Consider the following 26,207-nt stretch of genomic DNA (forward strand, 5'->3'; position numbering starts at 1 on the left):
ATGGTTGGTCTGTCACTGTATCATCTTTATGTATGAGTCTTAATATCCCACCGTCTACCGCCACTAGAGGGTCTGGCGGAGGGCAACAAAACAGGTCTCTAAATGATAGGTTTAACGCTGTATCATCTTTCTGTATAAGTCTTAATATCCCACCGTCTACCACCACTAGAGGGTCTAGTGGTCCGGAGATAAGTCTGTCTGGCAGAGGGCGACAAAACAGGTCTCTAATTGGTAGGTTTAACGCTGTATCATCTTTCTGTATAAGTCTTAATATCCCACCGTCTACCACCACTAGAGGGTCTGGTGGTCCGGGAGATAAGTCTGTCTGGCGGAGGTCGACAAAACAGGTCTCTAATTGGTAGGTTTAACGCTGTATCATCTTTATCTATAATATACAATTATCGACCTATTTTCAGGTAGATACGGTGAGTTATCAATCCGAGTAAATGATACATCCCGAGGCCAGAGACTGAGGTTATCTCACTTTCGAGGGTTGAAAACTCACCGTATCCACCTGAAAATAGGTCGATAACTGTTTTATTATATGACATTTACAGGATATTAACCTGGCTTTTCAAAACGACTTTACTACAATAAAAAGGATGATATTTGCAAATGTTCTTTTTTACAAAAGTAGTTTATTATTACTGCTACGTACAATTATGTACAGTATATGATGAATATTCAAATGCTTCTTGCTTATGTTTTAGACTGGTAGAACCGGAATATTTGATTGCTGCATCAACTGCCTGTCTGGCATTCTTGAATGTTTTCCATAAATTAAAGTTTGCAGTTGATCACCGTTGAATGCAGTAAACTTGCTGCCTCTGCCATATATGTCGCCGACTATGATAATGACATCGCAATAGATTATCCCGATTAGGAAACTCCTTTAACGCTTGCATGCTTTTCACCGTCGATTTTGGGGTTGATATCGCAGCAAAAACACCAGTCATATAATAAATCTTAATATCCCACTGCCTACCACCACTAGAGGGTCTGGTGGTCCAGGGATAAGTGTGACAGTGGGTGGGCCACAACACAGGTCTCTAAATGGTATGTTTTTCACTGTATTTATGATAACAATTAACCATGGAGAACATGAAAGAAAGATACAAAAATCAAGATATGTGTATGATTTGATTGTTTCAGCTGATGTCTGTAATAATATTCTGTCCTCGTTTGGTGGAGGTTCTGACTACATCTTTAGACAGCTGAGGCCACTGTTACAGGGCAACATTTTGTACTACCCCGATACACCTGATGTCCAGATCATCATCAAGGAGGTTTGTTAAAATATAGGTTACTTATTCCACTAGAATTCTAATTAATGTACTCCTTTAATACCAATCTCATAAAACGTCTCATTAAAAATAAATCTAATTAATCACAAATAGCTTAAAGTTTTATTCAACTTTCTTTGGCTAATTTTTGACTGTATCCCTATGAATTGCTTTGTTTTTAGACCAACAAGACATTTGAAGACTTGGCTAGGCTGAGTGATTTAGTCATTCTTCTGAATTCTGACACACTGATGCTGGAGTCGTCTTTAGACATACTGATTGTAAGTATACACTGTACCTTTCAGTAAAGCTCAGCTGTAATGATTTAATTTAATGTAATGATGTCTTTGATGTTGACTTGTAGAAAAATCTCAAACTTTTCTATATGACTTTTATTAGGAAAAGTAATTTGTTTGTTAATAATATTTCTCTTGCAAAATTCTTTAATATACTTTCACGGGGTCTTGTCAATATGTCATATATTAATATATTAATTGTTTGCCAACAGATTTTCACAGTCCTATATTGATGTATACTGTTGTAACAAGGACTTGTCTGAATTACTTATTATGGTGTGTAATTTGTTAACAGAACTTCACAGGCTCTTGTCTGTGTGAACTAGTGGAGAATGCCACGGCCGGGATAGACTTGGCCCAATTTATCAGCTCCCAGCTATTTCCACTGCCCAGCTTTGTGCCGAGTTTTCTCGTAAACATAGGCATACAGGAAGCTGAAGATTACATCAACAACAACCAATACTATCAAATGATCAAGAGCCCTAACGAGAGCTTCTGTCAATTCCTAAATAATTACCTGGTAAATGGCTCCATTGGAACAAATGTTGACCTCCGTGATACCCTGGCGATGGTGGAGCAAGTCACAGGGATGATTTCCCAGTATACACAGGTAAGTGTACATATCTAGTTGGAGTACGGGGATGATTTCCCAGTATACACAGATAAGTGTACAGATCTAGTGGGATTACAGGGATGATTTCCCAGTATACACAGATAAGTATACACAGGTAAGTGTACAGATCTAGTGGGATTACAGGGATGATTTCCCAGTATACACAGGTAAGTGTACGGATCTAGTGGGATTACAGGGATGATTTCCCAGTATACACAGGTAAGTGTACACAGGTAAGTATACACAGGTAAGTGTACAGATCTAGTGGGATTACAGGGATGATTTCCCAGTATACACAGGTAAGTGTACACAGGTAAGTATACACAGGTAAGTGTACAGATCTAGTGGGATTACAGGGATGATTTCCCAGTATACACAGGTAAGTGTACACAGGTAAGTATACACAGGTAAGTGTACAGATCTAGTGGGATTACAGGGATGATTTCCCAGTATACACAGGTAAGTATACACAGGTAAGTGTACACTGGTAAGTGTACAGATCTAGTGGGATTACAGGGATGATTTCCCAGTATACACAGGTAAGTGTACACAGGTAAGTGTACAGATCTAGTGGGATTACAGGGATGATTTCCCAGTATACACAGGTAAGTGTACACAGGTAAGTATACACAGGTAAGTGTACAGATCTAGTGGGATTACAGGGATGATTTCCCAGTATACACAGATAAGTGTACACAGGTAAGTGTACAGATCTAGTGGGATTACAGGGATGATTTCCCAGTATACACAGGTAAGTATACACAGGTAAGTGTACAGATCTAGTGGGATTACAGGGATGATTTCCCAGTATACACAGGTAAGTGTACACAGGTAAGTGTACAGATCTAGTGGGATTACAGGGATGATTTCCCAGTATACACAGGTAAGTGTACAGATCTAGTGGGATTACAGGGATGATTTCCCAGTATACACAGGTAAGTGTACACAGGTAAGTATACACAGGTAAGTGTACAGATCTAGTGGGATTACAGAGATGATTTCCCAGTATACACAGGTAAGTGTACACAGGTAAGTGTACAGATCTAGTGGGATTACAGGGATGATTTCCCAGTATACACAGGTAAGTGTACACAGGTAAGTATACACAGGTAAGTGTACAGATCTAGTGGGATTACAGGGATGATTTCCCAGTATACACAGGTAAGTGTACACAGGTAAGTATACACAGGTAAGTGTACAGATCTAGTGGGATTACAGGGATGATTTCCCAGTATACACAGGTAAGTGTACACAGGTAAGTATACACAGGTAAGTGTACAGATCTAGTGGGATTACAGGGATGATTTCCCAGTATACACAGGTAAGTGTACACAGGTAAGTGTACAGATCTAGTGGGATTACAGGGATGATTTCCCAGTATACACAGGTAAGTGTACACAGGTAAGTATACACAGGTAAGTGTACAGATCTAGTGGGATTACAGGGATGATTTCCCAGTATACACAGGTAAGTGTACACAGGTAAGTATACACAGGTAAGTGTACAGATCTAGTGGGATTACAGGGATGATTTCCCAGTATACACAGGTAAGTGTACACAGATAAGTATACACAGGTTAGTGTACAGAATCTAGTGGGATTACAGGGATGATTTCCCAGTATACACAGGTAAGTGTACACAGGTAAGTTTACACAGGTAAGTATACACAGGTAAGTATACACAGGTAAGTGTACGGATCTAGTGGGATTACAGGGATGATTTCCTAGTATACACAGGTAAGTGTACACAGGTAAATTATACACAGGTAAGTGTACAGATCTAGTGGGATTACCAGGGATGATTTTTACCCAGTATTGTACACAGGTAAGTATACACAGGTAAGTGTACAGATCTGGTGGGATTACAGGGATGATTTCCAGTATACACAGGTAAGTGTACACAGGTAAGTGTACACAGGTAAGTGTACAGATCTAGGGGATTACAGGGATGATTTCCCCAGTATACACAGGTAAGTATACACAGGTAAGTGTACAGATCTAGTGGGATTACAGGGATGATTTCCCAGTATACACAGGTAAGTATACACAGGTAAGTTTACGGATCTAGTGGGATTACAGGGATGATTTCCCAGTATACACAGGTAAGTGTACACAGGTAAGTATACACAGGTAAGTGTACAAATCTAATGGGATTACAGGGATGATTTCCCAGTATACACAGGTAAGTGTACACAGGTAAGTATACACAGGTAAGTGTACAGGTCTAGTGGGATTACAGGGATGATTTCCCAGTATACACAGGTAAGTGTACACAGGTAAGTGTACAGATCTAGTGGGATTACAGGGATGATTTCCCAGTATACACAGGTAAGTGTATGTACACAGGTAAGTGTACACAGGTAAGTGTACACAGGTAAGTGTACACAGGTAAGTATACACAGGTAAGTATACACAGGTAAGTGTACAGATCTAGTGGGATTACAGGGATGATTTCCCAGTATACACAGATAAGTGTACACAGGTAAGTGTACAGATCTAGTGGGATTACAGGGATGATTTCCCAGTATACACAGGTAAGTGTACACAGGTAAGTGTACGGATCTAGTGGGATTACAGGGATGATTTCCCAGTATACACAGGTAAGTGTGTACACAGGTAAGTGTACAGATCTAGTGGGATTACAGGGATGATTTCCCAGTATACACAGGTAAGTATACACAGGTAAGTGTACAGATCTAGTGGGATTACAGGGATGATTTCCCAGTATACACAGGTAAGTGTACACAGTTACAGGTAAGTATACACAGGTAAGTGTACACAGGTAAGTATACACAGGTAAGTGTACGGATCTAGTGGGATTACAGGGATGATTTCCCAGTATACACAGGTAAGTGTACACAGGTAAGTTACACAGGTAAGTGTACAGATCTAGTGGGATTACAGGGATGATTTCCCAGTATACACAGGTAAGTGTACAGATCTAGTGGGATTACAGGGATGATTTCCCAGTATACACAGGTAAGTGTACACAGATAAGTATACACAGGTAAGTGTACAGATCTAGTGGGATTACAGGGATGATTTCCCAGTATACACAGGTAAGTGTACACAGGTAAGTATACACAGGTAAGTGTACAGATCTAGTGGGATTACAGGGATGATTTCCCAGTATACACAGGTAAGTGTACAGATCTAGTGGGATTACAGGGATGATTTCCCAGTATACACAGATAAGTATACACAGGTAAGTATACACAGGTAAGTGTACAGATCTAGTGTGATCACAGGGATGATTTCCCAGTATACACAGGTAAGTGTACACAGGTAAGTGTACAGATCTAGTGGGATTACAGGGATGATTTCCTAGTATACACAGGTAAGTGTACACAGATAAGTATACACAGGTAAGTGTACAGATCTAGTGGGATTACAGGGATGATTTCCCAGTATACACAGATAAGTATACACAGGTAAGTGTACAGATCTAGTGGGATTACAGGGATGATTTCCCAGTATACACAGGTAAGTGTACACAGGTAAGTATACACAGGTAAGTGTACAGATCTAGTGGGATTACAGGGATGATTTCCCAGTATACACAGGTAAGTGTACACAGGTAAGTTTACAGATCTAGTGGGATTACAGGGATGATTTCCCAGTATACACAGATAAGTGTACACAGGAAGTATACACAGGTAAGTGTACACAGGTAAGTGTACACAGGTAAGTATACACAGGTAAGTGTACACAGGTAAGTGTGCAGATCTAGTGGGATTACAGGGATGATTTCCCAGTATACACAGGTAAGTGTACACAGGTAAGTGTACAGATCTAGTGGGGATTACAGGGATGATTTCCCAGTATACACAGGTAAGTGTACACAGGTAAGTATACACAAATAGTTTTTATAAGGGTGTATTGAAATCAGATGTGTATCAACAAGGGATGATTTGTTTAGTAAACACTATGAAGGTGAAGTATTAGCACAGGTAATGTTGTACCTTTACCAGTGGGTAACCATTACAGGGAAAAGGGCTTTTCCAGGGCAATGTCCTGTTACGCCTAACATGTATCACAGTTAAAAGGGCTTTTATAGGCAAATTCTATTACCCCAACATATATTCAAGAAAAATGGGATTTAAGGCCCAGTTACCCTAACATATATCAAGAAAAAGGGCTTTTTATATGCAGATGCCTGTTGCCCTAACATAAATCGAAGAACACGCTTTTATATGACAAAAATCCTGTTACCCTAACAAATTTAATAACAAAAAGGGCTTTTATAGGCAATGTCTGTACCCTAGACATATATCAATGAAAAAGGGCATTTTATAGGCAAAGCCAGATACCCTACACCATAAGCGAAAAAAAGTGTAGGCAAAAAATATTTTGTTTATTTTTTGGGAAGTTATGAAAAAGTTAATTATGGGCTTTTTAAAATAAATTCTGAATAATGTTTATCAAGAAAAAGGCGTTTAATAGGCCTTTACCCCTAACATATATCAAGAAAAAGGGCTTTTATAGGCAATGCCTGTTACCCTAACATATATCAAGAAAAAAGGGCTTTTATAGGCAATGTCTGTTACCCTAACATATATCAAGAAAAAGGGCTTTTATAGGCAATGTCTGTTACCCTAACATATATCAAGAAAAAGGGCTTTTATAGGCAATGTCTGTTACCCTAACATATATCAAGAAAAAGGGCTTTTATAGGCAATGCCTGTTACCCTAACATATATCAAGAAAAAGGGCTTTTATAGGCAATGCCTGTTACCCTAACATATATCAAGAAAAAGGGCTTTTATAGGCAATGCCTGTTACCCTAACATATATCAAGAAAAAGGGCTTTTATAGGCAAATGCCTGTTACCCTAACATATATCAAGAAAAAGGGCTTTTATAGGCAATGCCTGTTACCCTAACATATATCAAGAAAAAGGGCTTTTATAGGCAATGCCTGTTACCCTAACATATATCAAGAAAAAGGGCTTTTATAGGCAATGCCTGTTACCCTAACATATATCAAGAAAAAGGGCTTTTATAGGCAATGCCTGTTACCCTAACATATATCAAGAAAAAGGGCTTTTATAGGCAATGCCTGTTACCCTAACATATATCAAGAAAAAGGGCTTTTATAGGCAATGCCTGTTACCCTAACATATATCAAGAAAAAGGGCTTTTATAGGCAATGCCTGTTACCCTAACATATATCAAGAAAAAGGGCTTTTATAGGCAATGCCTGTTACCCTAACATTATCAAGAAAAAGGGCTTTTATATGCGCTAACATTACAGAAAAAGGGTATAGGCAATGCCTGTTCCCTAACATATATCAAAGGGCTTTATACAATGCCTGTTACCCTAACATATATCAAGAAAAAGGGCTTTTATAGGCAATGCCTGTTACCCTAACATATATCAAGAAAAAGGGCTTTTATAGGCAATGCCTGTTGCCCTAACATATATCAAGAAAAAGGGCTTTTATAGGCAATGTCTGTTGCCCTAACATATATCAAGAAAAAGGGCTTTTATAGGCAATGCCTGTTGCCCTAACATATATCAAGAAAAAGGGCTTTTATAGGCAATGCCTGTTGCCCTAACATATATCAAGAAAAAGGGCTTTTATAGGCAATGCCTGTTGCCCTAACATATATCAAGAAAAAGGGCTTTTATAGGCAATGCCTGTTGCCCTAACATATATCAAGAAAAAGGGCTTTTATAGGCAATGCCTGTTACCCTAACATATATCAAGAAAAAGGGCTTTTATAGGCAATGCCTGTTACCCTAACATATATCAAGAAAAAGGGCTTTTATAGGCAATGCCTGTTGCCCTAACATATATCAAGAAAAAGGGCTTTTATAGGCAATGCCTGTTACCCTAACATATATCAAGAAAAAGGGCTTTTATAGGCAATGCCTGTTACCCTAACATATATCAAGAAAAAGGGCTTTTATAGGCAATGCCTGTTACCCTAACATATATCAAGAAAAAGGGCTTTTATAGGCAATGCCTGTTACCCTAACATATATCAAGAAAAAGGGCTTTTATAGGCAATGCCTGTTACCCTAACATATATCAAGAAAAGGGCTTTTATAGGCAATGCCTGTTACCCTAACATATATCAAGAAAAAGGGCTTTTATAGGCATCAGAAAAAGGGTTTTAGCAATGCCTGTTACCCTAACATATATCAAGAAAAAGGGCTTTTATAGGCAATGTCTGTTACCCTAACATATATCAAGAAAAAGGGCTTTTATAGGCAATGCCTGTTGCCCTAACATATATCAAGAAAAAGGGCTTTTATAGGCAATGCCTGTTGCCCTAACATATATCAAGAAAAAGGGCTTTTATAGGCAATGCCTGTTGCCCTAACATATATCAAGAAAAAGGGCTTTTATAGGCAATGCCTGTTGCCCTAACATATATCAAGAAAAAGGGTTTTTATAGGCAATGCCTGTTACCCTAACATATATCAAGAAAAAGGGCTTTTATAGGCAATGCCTGTTACCCTAACATATATCAAGAAAAAGGGCTTTTATAGGCAATGCCTGTTACCCTAACATATATCAAGAAAAAGGGCTTTTATAGGCAATGCCTGTTACCCTAACATATATCAAGAAAAAGGGCTTTTATAGGCAATGCCTGTTGCCCTAACATATATCAAGAAAAAGGGCTTTTATAGGCAATGCCTGTTACCCTAACATATATCAAGAAAAAGGGCTTTGATAGGCAATGCCTGTTGCCCTAACATATATCAAGAAAAAGGGCTTTTATAGGCAATGCCTGTTGCCCTAACATATATCAAGAAAAAGGGCTTTTATAGGCAATGCCTGTTGCCCTAACATATATCAAGAAAAAGGGCTTTTATAGGCAATGCCTGTTACCCTAACATATATCAAGAAAAAGGGCTTTCATAGGCAATGTCTGTTGCCCTAACATATATCAAGAAAAAGGGCTTTTATAGGCAATGTCTGTTACCCTAACATATATCAAGAAAAAGGGCTTTTATAGGCAATGCCTGTTACCCTAACATATATCAAGAAAAAGGGCTTTTATAGGCAATGCCTGTTACCCTAACATATATCAAGAAAAAGGGCTTTTATAGGCAATGCCTGTTACCCTAACATATATCAAGAAAAAGGGCTTTTATAGGCAATGTCTGTTACCCTAACATATATCAAGAAAAAGGGCTTTTATAGGCAATGTCTGTTGCCCTAACATATATCAAGAAAAAGGGCTTTTATAGGCAATGTCTGTTACCCTAACTTATATCAAGAAAAAGGGCTTTTATAGGCAATGCCTGTTACCCCAACATATATCAAGAAAAAGGGCTTTTATAGGCAATGTCTGTTGCTCTAACATATATCAAGAAAAAGGGCTTTTATAGGCAATGTCTGTTACCCTAACATATATCAAGAAAAAGGGCTTTTATAGGCAATGCCTGTTGCCCTAACATATATCAAGAAAAAGGGCTTTTATAGGCAATGCCTGTTACCCTAACATATATCAAGAAAAAGGGCTTTTATAGGCAATGCCTGTTACCCTAACATATATCAAGAAAAAGGGCTTTTATAGGCAATGCCTGTTACCCTAACATATATCAAGAAAAAGGGCTTTTATAGGCAATGCCTGTTACCCTAACATATATCAAGAAAAAGGGCTTTTATAGGCAATGCCTGTTGCCCCAATCCCTATTATATCATTGATAATGGATTTAACAAACAAAAAAATAACAGAATGATTGATATTAACGGAGCATTGATGAAACTGAATCCAGAATTCCTCCCATCTACTTTTTCAAACATGGACAAGTGTTTTGTTCCTAGGTCTACAGTTTGATGTCGTGAAGATGGACAGTAGTAAACGTCCGACATTTGTAAACTACCGGATACGTATGGACCCTGATAAGGTGGACAGTACAAAGAGAGTCCAGGACAGGTCAGTGATATAGGCCTTGTGTAAATAAATCTCTGGTAAGAATGAAGGGAGTCTTATTGTATAAGTATGGACTCTTATGGTACTAGTACTCCCTTGTGCATGTGGTAATTTGGATAGTATTACATCATTTCAACCCCCTCCTGCAACAAAAGTAGGGGTGTACACTAGGGTCAGCTCCTCCTAAAATACTGGATTCATTTCCATGAAATTTGGCATCTTTGTTTGGGACCATGCATAGTCATGGTGGCTATGGAAACCAGGTCACTATACACAGTTTTGGCTAACAACTCATTTAGATTTTCGATCAATTTTGCTTTCCATGGTAAGGGGTAGCTGGAATGGATGTATTAGTCATGTAGCGATATAGAGAATGACTTTTGTGTACTCCATTGTAGCCATGGGGGGTTACCTTTGGCATAATTTCATCACAAATTAAAAATGCTTCAGTAAGGTCACTGTGACCTTGACCTTAAGGTAAAAAGGTGTAATAAGTATAAATTTGTTGTACAGGTACTGGCGCCCGGGTCCCAGACGGACTCCAGCCGTCGACACCAAGTACACAACATTTGGCTTCTCCTATATCCAGGATATGGTGGACCACGCCATCATACGTCTGCAGACAGCCAACAAACAGGACACAGGAATCGAGCTTCAGATGTTCCCTTACCCATGCTATACAGAGGATAAGTAAGTATAAACAGGAATCAAGCTTCAGATGTTCCCTTACCCATGCTATACAGAGGATAAGTGAGTATAAACAGGAATCGAGCTTCAGATGTTCCCTTACCCATGCTATACAGAGGATAAGTGAGTATAAACAGGAATCAAGCTTCAGATGTTCCCTTACCCATGCTATACAGAGGATAAGTGAGTATAAACAGGAATCGAGCTTCAGATGTTCCCTTACCCATGCTATACAGAGGATAAGTGAGTATAAACAGGAATCGAGCTTCAGATGTTCCCTTACCCATGCTATACAGAGGATAAGTGAGTATAAACAGGAATCAGCTTCAGATGTTCCCTTACCCATGCTATACAGAGGATAAGTGAGTATAAACAGGAATCGAGCTTCAGATGTTCCCTTACCCATGCTATACAGAGGATAAGTGAGTATAAACAGGAATCGAGCTTCAGATGTTCCCTTACCCATGCTATACAGAGGATAAGTGAGTATAAACAGGAATCGAGCTTCAGATGTTCCCTTACCCATGCTATACAGAGGATAAGTGAGTATAAACAGGAATCGAGCTTCAGATGTTCCCTTACCCATGCTATACAGAGGATAAGTGAGTATAAACAGGAATCAAGCTTCAGATGTTCCCTTACCCATGCTATACAGAGGATAAGTGAGTATAAACAGGAATCGAGCTTCAGATGTTCCCTTACCCATGCTATACAGAGGATAAGTGAGTATAAACAGGAATCAAGCTTCAGATGTTCCCTTACCCATGCTATACAGAGGATAAGTGAGTATAAACAGGAATCAAGCTTCAGATGTTCCCTTACCCATGCTATACAGAGGATAAGTGAGTATAAACAGGAATCGAGCTTCAGATGTTCCCTTACCCATGCTATACAGAGGATAAGTGAGTATAGATATCATTGATATGACACAATATAGGGATGGATTCACAGTTGCTTGTGTCATAGTGACATTTTAATGTAGTAATCTTTACATGGGACAGGGGGTGTCAAATCTTTGGTATAATGGATATCTCTAATACTTCAAGCAGAAGAAACAAAATGAATGACTGAAGACTGCTGTTTAATGTTGTGTTTGTAATTTTAGATTTGTGTATGCCATTTCCCGATCTCTGCCACTGTTTTTGGTACTGGCCTGGGTGTTGACCGTGGCTATGATATGTAAGAACGTTGTGTATGAGAAGGAGAAGCGACTAAAGGAAGTGATGAAGATCATGGGCCTTGGTAACCTGGTACACTGGGTGGCTTGGTTTATTAACGCCTTCGTCGTCATGTTCATCACTATCATCCTCCTCGTCATCCTCGTCAAGGTCAGTGTCAAAGTCGTTGGTCAAGGTTATAATTCAAGGTTGTCATCTTTCACTAGTTAGAAATAAACATTTCCTTGTAGGGTTATAATATGATACATTGTATTTGCCTGTATACAGACAAAATATCTTCCAGTGTTTGACCAGATCTTAATTCACACCACAACATTTTGCCTGTTTGTGACTTTTATATAGGGTTTTGTAATCCTTAAAATTTTCAGGACAGTGGAACCAACCATAGCGACCACCTCTGTATAAAGACCACCTGTTTATTAAGACCACTTTCTCAGGGTCCCAAATGATCATTTATAACACAATAAGATCTGGATATATAAAGACCACTATAGAGACCATTTTCCACTTGTCCCTTGGGTGATCTTTATAGACAGGTTTCACTGTACATATTATTAGCTCGGTTTTATGGACTGCCATTTTGAATTTTCAGGGAGGGAAGGTGCTGGAGTTTTCCGATCCGAGCGTGCTGATATTTTTCTTCACTGTGTTCGCAATATCAACCATTATCCAGTGTTTCCTGATCAGCGTGTTTTTTAGCAGAGCTAACCTGGCCGCCTGCTGTGCTGGGTTTATCTATTTCCTACTATACCTACCCTACAACCTGTCTATACAATGGGAGGAGCAGATGACGGGAGGACACAAGTTCCTCGGGGTATGTTAACGATACAATATACGAGGACACAAGTTCCTCGGGGTATGTTAACGATACATTATACTATTGTACATCAGCAGTGTTTTGGAATCTAGTTATATTTGTTACACCGAATCCTATATGGTCTCACTTATTGAAGTTTTGGAGCATTGATTGGATTTTTTCCCCCCCATGATATTTTCATTACAGATTTTTCTGTATGGACTGACACTGAAAAAACTTTCAATTATTTTTTGAAACATTGGTATTGATCTTTGAAATTAATGGTTGTGTTACATCAGCAGTGTTTTGGAATCTAGTTATATTTGTTACACCGAATCCTATATGGTCTCACTTATTGAAGTTTTGGAGCATTGATTGGATTTTTCCCCCCCCATGATATTTTCATTACAGATTTTTCTGTATGGACTGACACTGAAAAAACTTTCAATTATTTTTTGAAACATTGGTATTGATCTTTGAAATTAATGGTTGTGTTACATCAGCAGTGTTTTGGAATCTAGTTATATTTGTTACACCGAATCCTATATGGTCTCACTTATTGAAGTTTTGGAGCATTGATTGGATTTTTCCCCCCCCATGATATTTTCATTACAGATTTTTCTGTATGGACTGACACTGAAAAAACTTTCAATTATTTTTTGAAACATTGGTATTGATCTTTGAAATTAATGGTTGTGTTACATCAGCAGTGTTTTGGAATCTAGTTATATTTGTTACACCGAATCCTATATGGTCTCACTTATTGAAGTTTTGGAGCATTGATTGGATTTTTTCCCCCTCATGATATTTTCATTACAGATTTTTCTGTATGGACTGACACTGAAAAAACTTTCAATTATTTTTTGAAACATTGGTATTGATCTTTGAAATTAATGGTTGTGTTACATCAGCAGTGTTTTGGAATCTAGTTATATTTGTTACACCGAATCCTATATGGTCTCACTTATTGAAGTTTTGGAGCATTGATTGGATTTTTTCCCCCCATGATATTTTCATTACAGATTTTTCTGTATGGACTGACACTGAAAAAACTTTCAATTATTTTTTGAAACATTGGTATTGATCTTTGAAATTAATGGTTGTGTTACATCAGCAGTGTTTTGGAATCTAGTTATATTTGTTACACCGAATCCTATATGGTCTCACTTATTGAAGTTTTGGAGCATTGATTGGATTTTTCCCCCCCCATGATATTTTCATTACAGATTTTTCTGTATGGACTGACACTGAAAAAACTTTCAATTATTTTTTGAAACATTGGTATTGATCTTTGAAATTAATGGTTGTGTTACATCAGCAGTGTTTTGGAATCTAGTTATATTTGTTACACCGAATCCTATATGGTCTCACTTATTGAAGTTTTGGAGCATTGATTGGATTTTTCCCCCCCCCCATGATATTTTCATTACAGATTTTTTCTGTATGGACTGACACTGAAAAAACTTTCAATTATTTTTTGAAACATTGGTATTGATCTTTGAAATTAATGGTTGTGTTACATCAGCAGTGTTTTGGAATCTAGTTATATTTGTTACACCGAATCCTATATGGTCTCACTTATTGAAGTTTTGGAGCATTGATTGGATTTTTCCCCCCCCCATGATATTTTCATTACAGATTTTTCTGTATGGACTGACACTGAAAAAACTTTCAATTATTTTTTGAAACATTGGTATTGATCTTTGAAATTAATGGTTGTGTTACATCAGCAGTTGTTTTGGAATCTAGTTATATTTGTTACACCGAATCCTATATGGTCTCACTTATTGAAGTTTTGGAGCATTGATTGGATTTTTTCCCCTCATGATATTTTCATTACAGATTTTTCTGTATGGACTGACACTGAAAAAACTTTCAATTATTTTTTGAAACATTGGTATTGATCTTTGAAATTAATGGTTGTGTTACATCAGCAGTGTTTTGGAATCTAGTTATATTTGTTACACCGAATCCTATATGGTCTCACTTATTGAAGTTTTGGAGCATTGATTGGATTTTTCCCCCCCCATGATATTTTCATTACAGATTTTTCTGTATGGACTGACACTGAAAAAACTTTCAATTATTTTTTGAAACATTGGTATTGATCTTTGAAATTAATGGTTGTGTTACATCAGCAGTGTTTTGGAATCTAGTTATATTTGTTACACCGAATCCTATATGGTCTCACTTATTGAAGTTTTGGAGCATTGATTGGATTTTTCCCCCCCCATGATGATATTTTCATTACAGATTTTTCTGTATGGACTGACACTGAAAAAACTTTCAATTATTTTTTGAAACATTGGTATTGATCTTTGAAATTAATGGTTGTGTTACATCAGCAGTGTTTTGGAATCTAGTTATATTTGTTACACCGAATCCTATATGGTCTCACTTATTGAAGTTTTGGAGCATTGATTGGATTTCCCCCCCCCCATGATATTTTCATTACAGATTTTTCTGTATGGACTGACACTGAAAAAACTTTCAATTATTTTTTGAAACATTGGTATTGATCTTTGAAATTAATGGTTGTGTTACATCAGCAGTGTTTTGGAATCTAGTAATATGAGTATTACAAACCGAATCCTACGGTCTCACTTATTGAAGTTTTGGAGCATTGATTGGATTTTTTCCCCCCCATGATATTTTTATTACAGATTTTTCTGTATGGACTGACACTGAAAAACTTTCAATTATTTTTTGAAACATATGGTATTGATCTTTGAAATTAATGGTTGTGTAAATTTTTGTTTTTGACATACTTTGAGAACAACAGTCCAGAGTCAGATTAGGGTACAAAGTATCATACACAACTAACTGTAATGGTAAAGTCAGGAGTATCATACACAAACTAACTGTATGTCAGTCAGAGTATCATACACAACTAACTGTATGTAAAGTCAGAGTATCAATACACAACTAACTGTAATGTAAAGTCAGAGTATCATACACAACTAACTGTAATGTAAAGTCAGAGTATCATACACAACTAAACTGTAATGTAAAGTCAGAGTATCATACACAACTAACTGTAATGTAAAGTCAGAGTATCATACACAACTAACTGTAATGTAAAGTCAGAGTATCATACACAACTAACTGTAATGTAAAGTCAGAGTATCATACACAACTAACTGTAATGTAAAGTCAGAGTATCATAAAACACAACTAAACTGTAATGTAAAGACAGAGTATCATACATTAAACACAACTAACTGTAATGTAAAGTCAGAGTATCATACACAACTAACTGTAATGTAAAGTCAGAGTATCATACACAACTAACTGCAACTAATGTAAAGTCAGAGTATCATAGATAAACCACAACTAACTGTAATGTAAAGTCAGAGAGTATCATACACAACTAACTGTAATGTAAAGTCAGAGTATCATTACACAACTAACTGTAATGTAAAGTCAGAGTATCATACACAACTAACTGTAATGTAAAGTCAGAGTATCATACACAACTAACTGTAATGGTAAAAGTCAGAGTAACTGTAATGTAAAGTCAGAGTATCATACACAACTAACTGTAATGTAAAGTCAGAGTATCATTTTACACAACTAACTGTAAATGTAAAGTCCAGAGTATCATAGAACACAAACTAACTGTAATGTAAAGTCAGAGTATCATAACTTGTTAATGTAAACAACATACAAACTGTAATGTAAAGTCAGAGTATCATAACACGTAAACTAACTGTAATGTAAAGTTCAGAGTATCATACACAACTAACTGTAATGTAAAGTCAGAGTATCATACACAACTAACTGTAATGTAAAGTCAGAGTATCATACACAACTAACTGTAATGTAAAGTCAGAGTATCATACACAACTAACTGTAATGTAAAGTCAGAGTATCATACACAACTAACTGTAATGTAAAGATCCATAGTATCAATAACTGTAATGTAAAGTCAGAGTATCATACACAACTAACTGTAATGTAAAGTCAGAGTATCATAGATAAACACAACTAACTGTAATGTAAAGTCAGAGTATCATACACAACTAACTGTAATGTAAAGTCAGAGTATCATACACAACTAACTGTAATGTAAAGTCAGAGTATCATACACAACTAACTGTAATGTAAAGTCAGAGTATCATACACAACTAACTGTAATGTAAAGTCAGAGTATCATAGATACAACACAATAACAAGTGTAAACTGTAATGTAAAGTCAGAGTATCATATCATAACAACTAACTGTAATGTAAAGTCAGAGTATCATACACAACTAACTGTAATGTAAAGTCAGAGTATCATACACAACTAACTGTAATGTAAAGTCAGAGTATCATACACAACTAACTGTAATGTAAAGTCAGAGTATCATACACAACTAACTGTAATGTAAAGTCAGAGTATCATACACAACTAACTGTAATGTAAAGTCAGAGTATCATAGATAAACACAACTAACTGTAATGTAAAGTCAGAGTATCATAGATAAACACAACTAACTGAAATGTAAAGTCAGAGTATCATAAAGTCAGAGTATCATACACAACTAACTGTAATGTAAAGTCAGAGTATCATACACAACTAACTGTAATGTAAAGTCAGAGTATCATACACAACTAACTGTAATGTAAAGTCAGGAGTATCATACACAACTAACTGTAATGTAAAGTCAGAGTATCATACACAACTAACTGTAATGTAAATCAGAGTATTCATACACAACTAACTGTAATGTAAAGTCAGAGTACAATCATACACAACTAACTGTAATGTAAAGTCAGAGTATATATACACAACTAACTGTAATGTAAAGTCAGAGTATCATACACAACTAACTGTAATGTAAAGTCAGAGTATCATACACAACTAACTGTAATGTAAAGTCAAGAGTATCATAAACTAACTGTATGTGTAAAGCAGAGTATCATATACAACTAACTGTAATGTAAAGTCAGAGTATCATACACAACTAACTGTAATGTAAAGTCAGAGTATCATACACAAACTAACTGTAATGTAAAGTCAGAGTATCAATACATACACAACTAACTGTAACGTAAAGTCAGAGTATCATACTAAACACTAACTGTAATGTGAAAGTCAGAGGTATCATAACACAACTAACTGTAATGTAAAGTCAGAGTATCATACACACACTAACTGTAATGTAAAGTCAGAGTATCATACACAACTAACTGTAATGTAAAGTCAGTCAGTATCATACACAACTAACTGTAATGTAAAGTCAGAGTATCATACACAACTAACTGTAATGTAAAGTCAGAGTTTCATAGATAAACACAACTAACTGTAATGTAAAGTCAGAGTATCATAGATAAACACAACTAACTGTAATGTAAAGTCAGAGTATCATACACAACTAACTGTAATGTAAAGTCAGAGTATCATACACAACTAACTGTAATGTAAAGTCGGAGTATCATAGATAAACACAACTAACTGTAATGTAAAGTCAGAGTATCATACACAACTAACTGTAATGTAAAGTCAGAGAATCATACACAACAAACTGTAATGTAAAGTCAGAGTATCATACACAACTAACTGTAAATGTAAAGTCAGAGTACACCAACTAACTGTAATGTAAAGTCAGAGTATCATACACAACTAAACTGTAATGTAAAAGTCAGAGTATCCATACACAACTAACTGTAATGTAAAGTCAGAGTATCATACACAACTAACTGTAATGTAAAGTCAGAGTATCATACACAACTAACTGTAATGTAAAGTCAGAGTATCATACACAACTAACTGTAATGTAAAGTCAGAGTATCATACACAACTAACTGTAATGTAAAGTCAGAGTAGTCATCATACACAACTAACTGTAATGTAAAGTCAGAGTATTATAGATAAACAACTAATCTGTAATGTAAAGTCAGAGTATCATAGACAAACAACTAACTGTAATGTAAAGTGTCAGAGTATCATCAACACAACTAACTGTAATGTAAAGTCAGAGTATCATACACAACTAACTGTAATGTAAAGTCAGAGTATCATACACAACTAACTGTAATGTAAAGTCAGAGTATCATACACAACTAACTGTAATGTAAAGTCAGAGTATCATACACAACTAACTGTAATGTAAAGTCAGAGTATCATACCACACAACTAACTGTAATGTAAAGTCAGAGTGATCATACACAACTAACTGTAATGTAAAGTCAGAGTATCATACACAACTAACTGTAATGTAAAGTCAGAGTATCATACACAACTAACTGTAATGTAAAGTCAGAGTATCATACACAACTAACTGTAATGTAAAGTCAGAGTATCATACACAACTAACTGTAATGTAAAGTCAGAGAATATACATAAACACAACTAACTAACTGTAATGTAAAGTTCAGAGTATCATACACAACTAACTGTAATGTAAAGTCAGAGTATCATACACAACTAACTGTAATGTAAAGTCAGAGTATCATACACAACTAACTGTAATGTAAAGTCAGAGTATCATACACAACTAACTGTAATGTAAAGTCAGAGTATCATACACAACTAACTGTAATGTAAAGTCAGAGTATCATACACAACTAACTGTAATGTAAAGTCAGAGTATCATACACAACTAACTGTAATGTAAAGTCAGAGTATCATACACAACTAACTGTAATGTAAAGTCAGAGTATCATACACAACTAACTGTAATGTAAAGTCAGAGTATTCATACACAACTAAACTGTGAATGTAAAAGTCAAGTATCATACACAACTTAACTGTAATTGTAAAGTCAGAGTATCATACACAACTACTGTAATGTAAAGTCAGAGTATCATACACAACTAACTGTAATTGTAAAGTCGGGGGGAGTAACATAGATAAAACATACACAACTACCAAATGTAAAGTCATAGTATCATAGATAAACACAACTAACTGTAATGTTTAAAGGCAGAGTATCATAGACATACACAACTAACTGTAATGTAGTACACAACAAACTGTAAGTAAAGTCAGATGAATCATCACACAACTAACTGTAATGTAAAGTCAGAGTATCATACACAACTAACTGTAATGTAATAAAGTCAGAGTTATCATACACAACAAACTGTAATGTAAAGTCAGAGTATCATACACAACTAACAGTAATGTAAAGTCAGAGAGTACACAACTAACTGTAATGTAAGTCAGAGTATCATACACAACTAACTGTAATGTAAAGTAGTATCATATCATACACAATCTAACTGTAAAACAAAGTAAGAGTAATCAAACACATACTAAGAGTTAATGTAAAGTCAGAGTATCATACACAACTAACTGTAATGTAAAGTCAGAGTACTCACTAGTAAAGTCAGACATAGATAAACACACTAAACTGTAATGTAAAGTCAGAGTATCATAGATACACAACTAACTGTAATGTAAAGTCAGAGTCATAGATACACACAACTAACTGTAATGTAAAGTCAACTGATAAACACAACTAACTGTAAAAGTCAGAGTCATCATAAACACAACTAACTGTAATGTAAAGTCAGAGTCATAGATACACAACTAACTGTAATGTTAAAGTCAGAGTCATAAACACAACTAACTGTAAAGTGTTAGTATCATGTAACTGTAATGTAAAGTCAGAGTATCATACACAACTAACTGTACACAACTAATGTAAAAGTCAGAGTATCATAGATAAACACAACTAACTGTAATGTAAAGTCAGAGTATCAAACACAACTAACTGTTAATGTAAAGTCAGAGTATCATACACAACTAACTGTAATGTAAATCAGAGTAATGTAAAGTCAGAGTAGTCATAGTTCATAGCATAAACACAACTAACTGTAATGTAAAGTCAGAGTATCATACACAACTAACTGTAATGTAAAAAGTCAGAGTATCATAAACACAACTAACTGTAATGTAAAGTCAGAGTAGTATACACAACTACTGTAGAGGTAAATCAGAGTATCATAGAAAAACACAACTAACTGTAATTGTAAAGTCAGAGCATCAGAGATATACACAACTAACTGTAATGTAAAGTCAGAGTAATCATACACAACTAACTGTAATGTAAAGTCAGAGTATCATACACAACTAACTGTAATGTAAAGTCAGAGTATCATAGATAAACACAACTAACTGTAATGTAAAGTCAGAGTATCATACACAACTAACTGTAATGTAAAGTCAGAGTATCATACACAACTAACTGTAATGTAAAGTCAGAGTATCATACACAACACAACTAACTGTAATGTAAAGTCAGAGTATCATACACAACTAACTGTAATGTAAAGTCAGAGTATCATACACAACTAACTGTAATGTAAAGTCAGAGTATCATAGATAAACACAACTAACTGTAATGTAAAGTCAGAGTATCATACACAACTAACTGTAATGTAAAGTCAGAGTATCATAGATAAACACAACTAACTGTAATGTAAAGTCAGAGTATCATACACAACAAACTGTAATGTATCATACACAAACTAACTGTAATGTAAAGTCAAGTACATAGAGTATAGTCAGAGATACACAACTAACTGAAATTTAAAGTCCAGAGTATTAATATTTAAACACAGCTAACTGAAATGTAAAGTCAAGTATCATACACAACTACCTGTTAATGTAAAGATCAGAGTATCCATACCACAACTAACCTGTAATGATAAAGTCAGAGTATCATACGACAACTAACTGTAATGTAAAGTTCATCACCAACTAACTGTAATGTAAAGTCAGAGTATCATACACAACTAACTGTAATGGTAAAGTCAGAGTATCATACACAACTAACTGTAAATGTAAAGTAGATATACACAACTAACTGTAATGTAAAGTCAGAGTATCATACACAACTAACTGTAATGTAAAGTCAGAGTATCATACACAACTAACTGTAATGTAAAGTCAGAGTATCATACACAACTAACTGTAATGTAAAGTCAGAGTATCATTTACACAACTAACTGTAATGTAAAGTCAGAGTATCATACACAACTAACTGTAATGTAAAGTCAAGAGTACTGTAATAAAGTCAAGTATTCATACACAACTAACTGTAATGTAAAGTCAGAGTATCATACACAAACTAACTGAAATGTAAAGTCAGAGTATCATACACAACTAACTGTAATGTAAAGTCAGAGTATCATACACAACTAACTGTAATGTATGTAAAGTCAGAGTATCATAAACACAACTTAACTGTAATGTAAAAGTCAGAGTATCATACACAACTAACTGTAATGTAAAGTCAGAGTATCATACACACAACTAACTTGTAATGTAAAGTCAGAGTATCATACACAACTAACTGTAATGTAAAGTCAGAGTATCATACACAACTAACTGTAATGTAAAGTCAGAGTATCATACACAACTAACTGTAATGTAAAGTCAGAGTATCATAGATAAACACAACTAACTGTAATGTAAAGTCAGAGTATCATACACAACTAACTGTAATGTAAAGTCAGAGTATCATACACAACTAACTGTAATGTAAAGTCAGAGTATCATACACAACTAACTGTAATGTAAAGTCAGAGTATCATACACAACTAACTGTAAGTAAAACAGTCGGTATCATATCATACACAACTAACTGTAATGTAAAAGTCAGAGTATCATACACAACTAACTGAAATGTAAAGTCAGAGTATCATACACAAACTAACTGTAAATGTAAAGTCAGAGTATCATAGATAAACACAACTAACTGTAATGTAAAGTCAGAGTATCATACACAACTAACTGTAATGTAAAGTCAGAGTATCATACACAACTAACTGTAATGTAAAGTCAGAGTATCATACACAACTAACTGTAATGTAAAGTCAGAGTATCATAGATAAACACAACTAACTGTAATGTAAAGTCAGAGTATCATACACAACTAAACTGTAATGTAAAGTCAGAGTATCATACACAACTAACTGTAATGTAAAGTCAGAAGTATCATACACAACTAACTGTAAAATGTAAAGTCAGAGTATCATACACAACTAACTGTAATGTAAAGTCAGAGTATCATACACAACTAACTGTAATGTAAAGTCAGAGTATCATAGATAAACACAACTAACTGTAATGTAAAGTCAGAGTATCATACACAACTAACTGTAATGTAAAGTCAGAGTATCATACACAACTAACTGTAATGTAAAGTCAGAGTATCATACACAACTAACTGTAATTGTTCATAGATATTCATACACAACTGAAATGTGTAATGTAAAAGTCAACCTAAGTATGTAAAAGTCTAGATTACATAGATAAACACAACTAACTGAAATGTAAAGTCAGAGTATCATACACAACTAACTGAAATGTAAAAAAAACAACCATAAGTACTAATTTGATAGTAACAATTAAATAAACTTTGTATTTTGTCTTCAGAGTCTGTCGTCTGGTGTGGCGTTTGGGTTCGGCTGTAGCTATATTGCCCTCTATGAGGAGCAGGCTGTCGGTATTCAGTGGAGTAACCTGGCGGAGACCCCGACTGTAGACGACGAGTTCAACATGCTGTATTGTATCATAATGATGGCGGTCGACTCGGTTATTTACGCTATCGCCGTCTGGTACATTGAGGCAGTGTTTCCTGGTGGGTTTCATTTTTCTCTACAATAAATATCAAAGGCTTGAGTGTAATCACCATGTCAGGTTTGTTATACCACAGCATACTTTGTAAACTTACCAAGGATTACAAGTATGTTCAAATTTAAATTATGATGAACATTAAAATCTTCCAGTTAAGTTAAAACTAGACCTGCGACCTGCTGTTTACTATAAAATAGCTTTTTTTGTGATTTGCAAATTTTGCGATTTTTGTTTCAAAACAAATTTGCAGAGATGAATTTTCGCAGAATGAAATTTACATTTTAAAATTCCCTTCAGTGTACATGTATATCATGATGATACTGATTCATGGAGATTCATTTTCACAAATTTACTTTGATTGTAAAATTCGTAAAATTCCATTTGAAGACAGCAATACAATGTAGATATACAGTGTCCCAGGACCAGAATTATTTTTAAAAAACGTGTAAGGTTGAGAAAACCTTTGATGTCAAATTTTATCAGAAATGAAAAAAAAAAGTATCAAGCATGTGTATCTAAGGCAAGTTATAGTGATTTATTGTGTGTGTTTGATGTGCAGGTGACTTTGGAATCCCGCGCAAGTGGTACTTCCCTTTCCAGAAGTCGTATTGGTGTGGTCACACCAATTTCTCTGATGATGGGATGGCCTACGCTATGGGAGAGTCCACAATGGAGCTAAATGGGTCACGTAAGTATCTCAAGTATCTCAGTCAGACTCGCTTCTTTCACAAACTTGTAGTCCTTGCCTTGAATTTTGTACTAAATTGTAGATATAGTTCATAAGTATCGGGGGCGGCTATAGGTTAGGCTTGTGTCCATCTGTTTTATCTTCCCCAGGAATTCTGGATATATAATCCCCCTCCCTCCCCAACATCAATCCTTCAAATTTGAATGGGAATCAGATACTACCTACTAAGGTAAAAGACAAACTTTTGGTCACCTCCACGATCAGGACTTGTTTATTGTGTATTTTCTCTGATCTCCCATTCTAATCATATGAATCCTGGCCTTCAAACGTGATTGTACATTTGTATATTGTACAGTCAGTGTATAACCATGAGTTTATATTACAGCTGTACGTACAATGGAGAAGGAACCCCAGCACAGACGTCTCGGCGTCGGCATACGTAAACTCAAGAAAGTTTATAGCCAAGGCAAGAAGGTCGCTGTAGACGGACTAACAATGAATTTCTATGAAGGCCAGATCACCTCCTTCTTAGGCCACAATGGTGCAGGCAAGACTACCACCATGTAAGTCTCTTTATAAAGTATGGAGGGGTGGGATTGTGGTGGTCGGTAGGAGATGGAGGGGGTTGGGGGAGGGGCAGCCACAACGGTGCAGGCAAGACTACCACTATGTAAGTCACTTTATAAAGTATGGAGGGGTGGGGTGGGGTGGTGGGTAGGAGATGGAGGGGGTTGGGGGAGGGGCAGCCACAACGGTGCAGGCAAAACTACCACTATGTAAGTCACTTTATAAAGCATGGAGGGGTGGGGTGGGGTGGTGGGTAGGAGATGGAGGGGGTTGGGGGAGGGGCAGCCACAACGGTGCAGGCAAAACTACCACTATGTAAGTCACTTTATAAAGTATGGAGGGGTGGGGTGGGGGGGTGGTGGGTAGGAGATGGAGGGGGTTGGGGGAGGGGCAGCCACAACGGTGCAGGCAAAACTACCACTATGTAAGTCACTTTATAAAGTATGGAGGGGGTGGGGCGGGGTGGGATTGTGGTGGTTGGTAGGAGATTGGAGGGGGTTGGGGGGGAGGGGCAGCCACAACGGTGCAGGCAAAACTACCACTATGTAAAGTCACTTTAATAAAGCATGGAGGGGTGGGGTGGGGTGGTGGGTAGGAGATGGAGGGGGTTGGGGGAGGGGCAGCCACAACGGTGCAGAAGGCAAAACTACCACTATGTAAATCACTTTATAAAGTATGGAGGGGTGTGGGGTGGGGTGGTGGGTAGGGATGGATGGAGGGGGTTGGGGGAGGGGCAGCCACAACGGTGCAGGCAAAACTACCACTATGTAAGTCACTTTATAAAGCATGGAGGGGTGGGTGGGGTGGGTGGGTAAGGAGATGGAGGGGGTTGGGGGAGGGGCAGCCACAACGGTGCAGGCAAAACTACCACTATGTAAGTCACTTTATAAAGTATGGGGGGGGGTGGGGGGAGGGGCAGCCACAACGGTGCAGGCAAAACTACCACTATGTAAGTCACTTTATAAAGTATGGAGGGGTGGGGCGGGGTAGGAGATGGAGGGGGTTGGGGGAGGGGCAGCCACAACGGTGCAGGCAAAACTACCACTATGTAAGTCACTTTATAAAGTATGGAGGGGTGGGGTGGGGTGGTGGGTAGGAGATGGAGGGGGTTGGGGGAGGGGCACAGCCACAACGGTGCAGGCAAAACTACCACTATGTAAGTCACTTTATAAAGTATGGAGGGGTGGGGCGGGGTGGGATTGTGGTGGGTGGGTAGGAGATGGAGGGGGTTGGGGGAGGGGCAGCCACAACGGTGCAGGGCAAAACTACCACTATGTAAGTCACTTTATAAAGTATGGAGGGGTGGGGCGGGGTGGGATTGTGGTGGTGGGTAGGAGATGGAGGGGGTTGGGGGAGGGGCAGCCACAACGGTGCAGGCAAAACTACCACTATGTAAGTCACTTTATAAAGTATGGAGGGGTGGGGCGGGGTGGGATTGTGTGTGTGTTTGTAGGGGGGGGGATGGGCAACCACAATGGTGCAGGCAAGATTTCCACCATGTAAGTCTCTTTATAAAGCATGGATGGGATTGTGGTGAGGTGGGTTTGGGGGGTCACGGGCAACCATATTGGTGCAGGCAAGACTACCACTGTATATTTATACAACTTGGAAAATACTAATTTTAATCAAGATTACA

At 36.9% G+C, this 26,207-nt stretch overlaps 1 protein-coding gene across 1 annotated transcript in view; it reads left to right on the forward strand.

Annotated features, from left to right (window-relative positions):
* Positions 1–26,207, forward strand: part of LOC138326549 (phospholipid-transporting ATPase ABCA1-like) — an 87,200-nt gene that overhangs the window by 12,143 nt on the left and 48,850 nt on the right. The window contains exons 10-19 of the mRNA XM_069272645.1: positions 1,153–1,286; positions 1,466–1,564; positions 1,875–2,189; positions 9,926–10,086; positions 10,597–10,773; positions 11,876–12,098; positions 12,541–12,762; positions 23,116–23,320; positions 23,876–24,004; positions 24,390–24,567. Coding sequence (XP_069128746.1) covers positions 1,153–1,286; positions 1,466–1,564; positions 1,875–2,189; positions 9,926–10,086; positions 10,597–10,773; positions 11,876–12,098; positions 12,541–12,762; positions 23,116–23,320; positions 23,876–24,004; positions 24,390–24,567 — 1,843 coding nt within the window. The remainder of the gene's footprint in view (positions 1–1,152; positions 1,287–1,465; positions 1,565–1,874; positions 2,190–9,925; positions 10,087–10,596; positions 10,774–11,875; positions 12,099–12,540; positions 12,763–23,115; positions 23,321–23,875; positions 24,005–24,389; positions 24,568–26,207) is intronic.

This window comes from Argopecten irradians, chromosome 6, assembly GCF_041381155.1.
Source record: "Argopecten irradians isolate NY chromosome 6, Ai_NY, whole genome shotgun sequence".
NCBI lineage: Eukaryota > Metazoa > Mollusca > Bivalvia > Pectinida > Pectinidae > Argopecten > Argopecten irradians.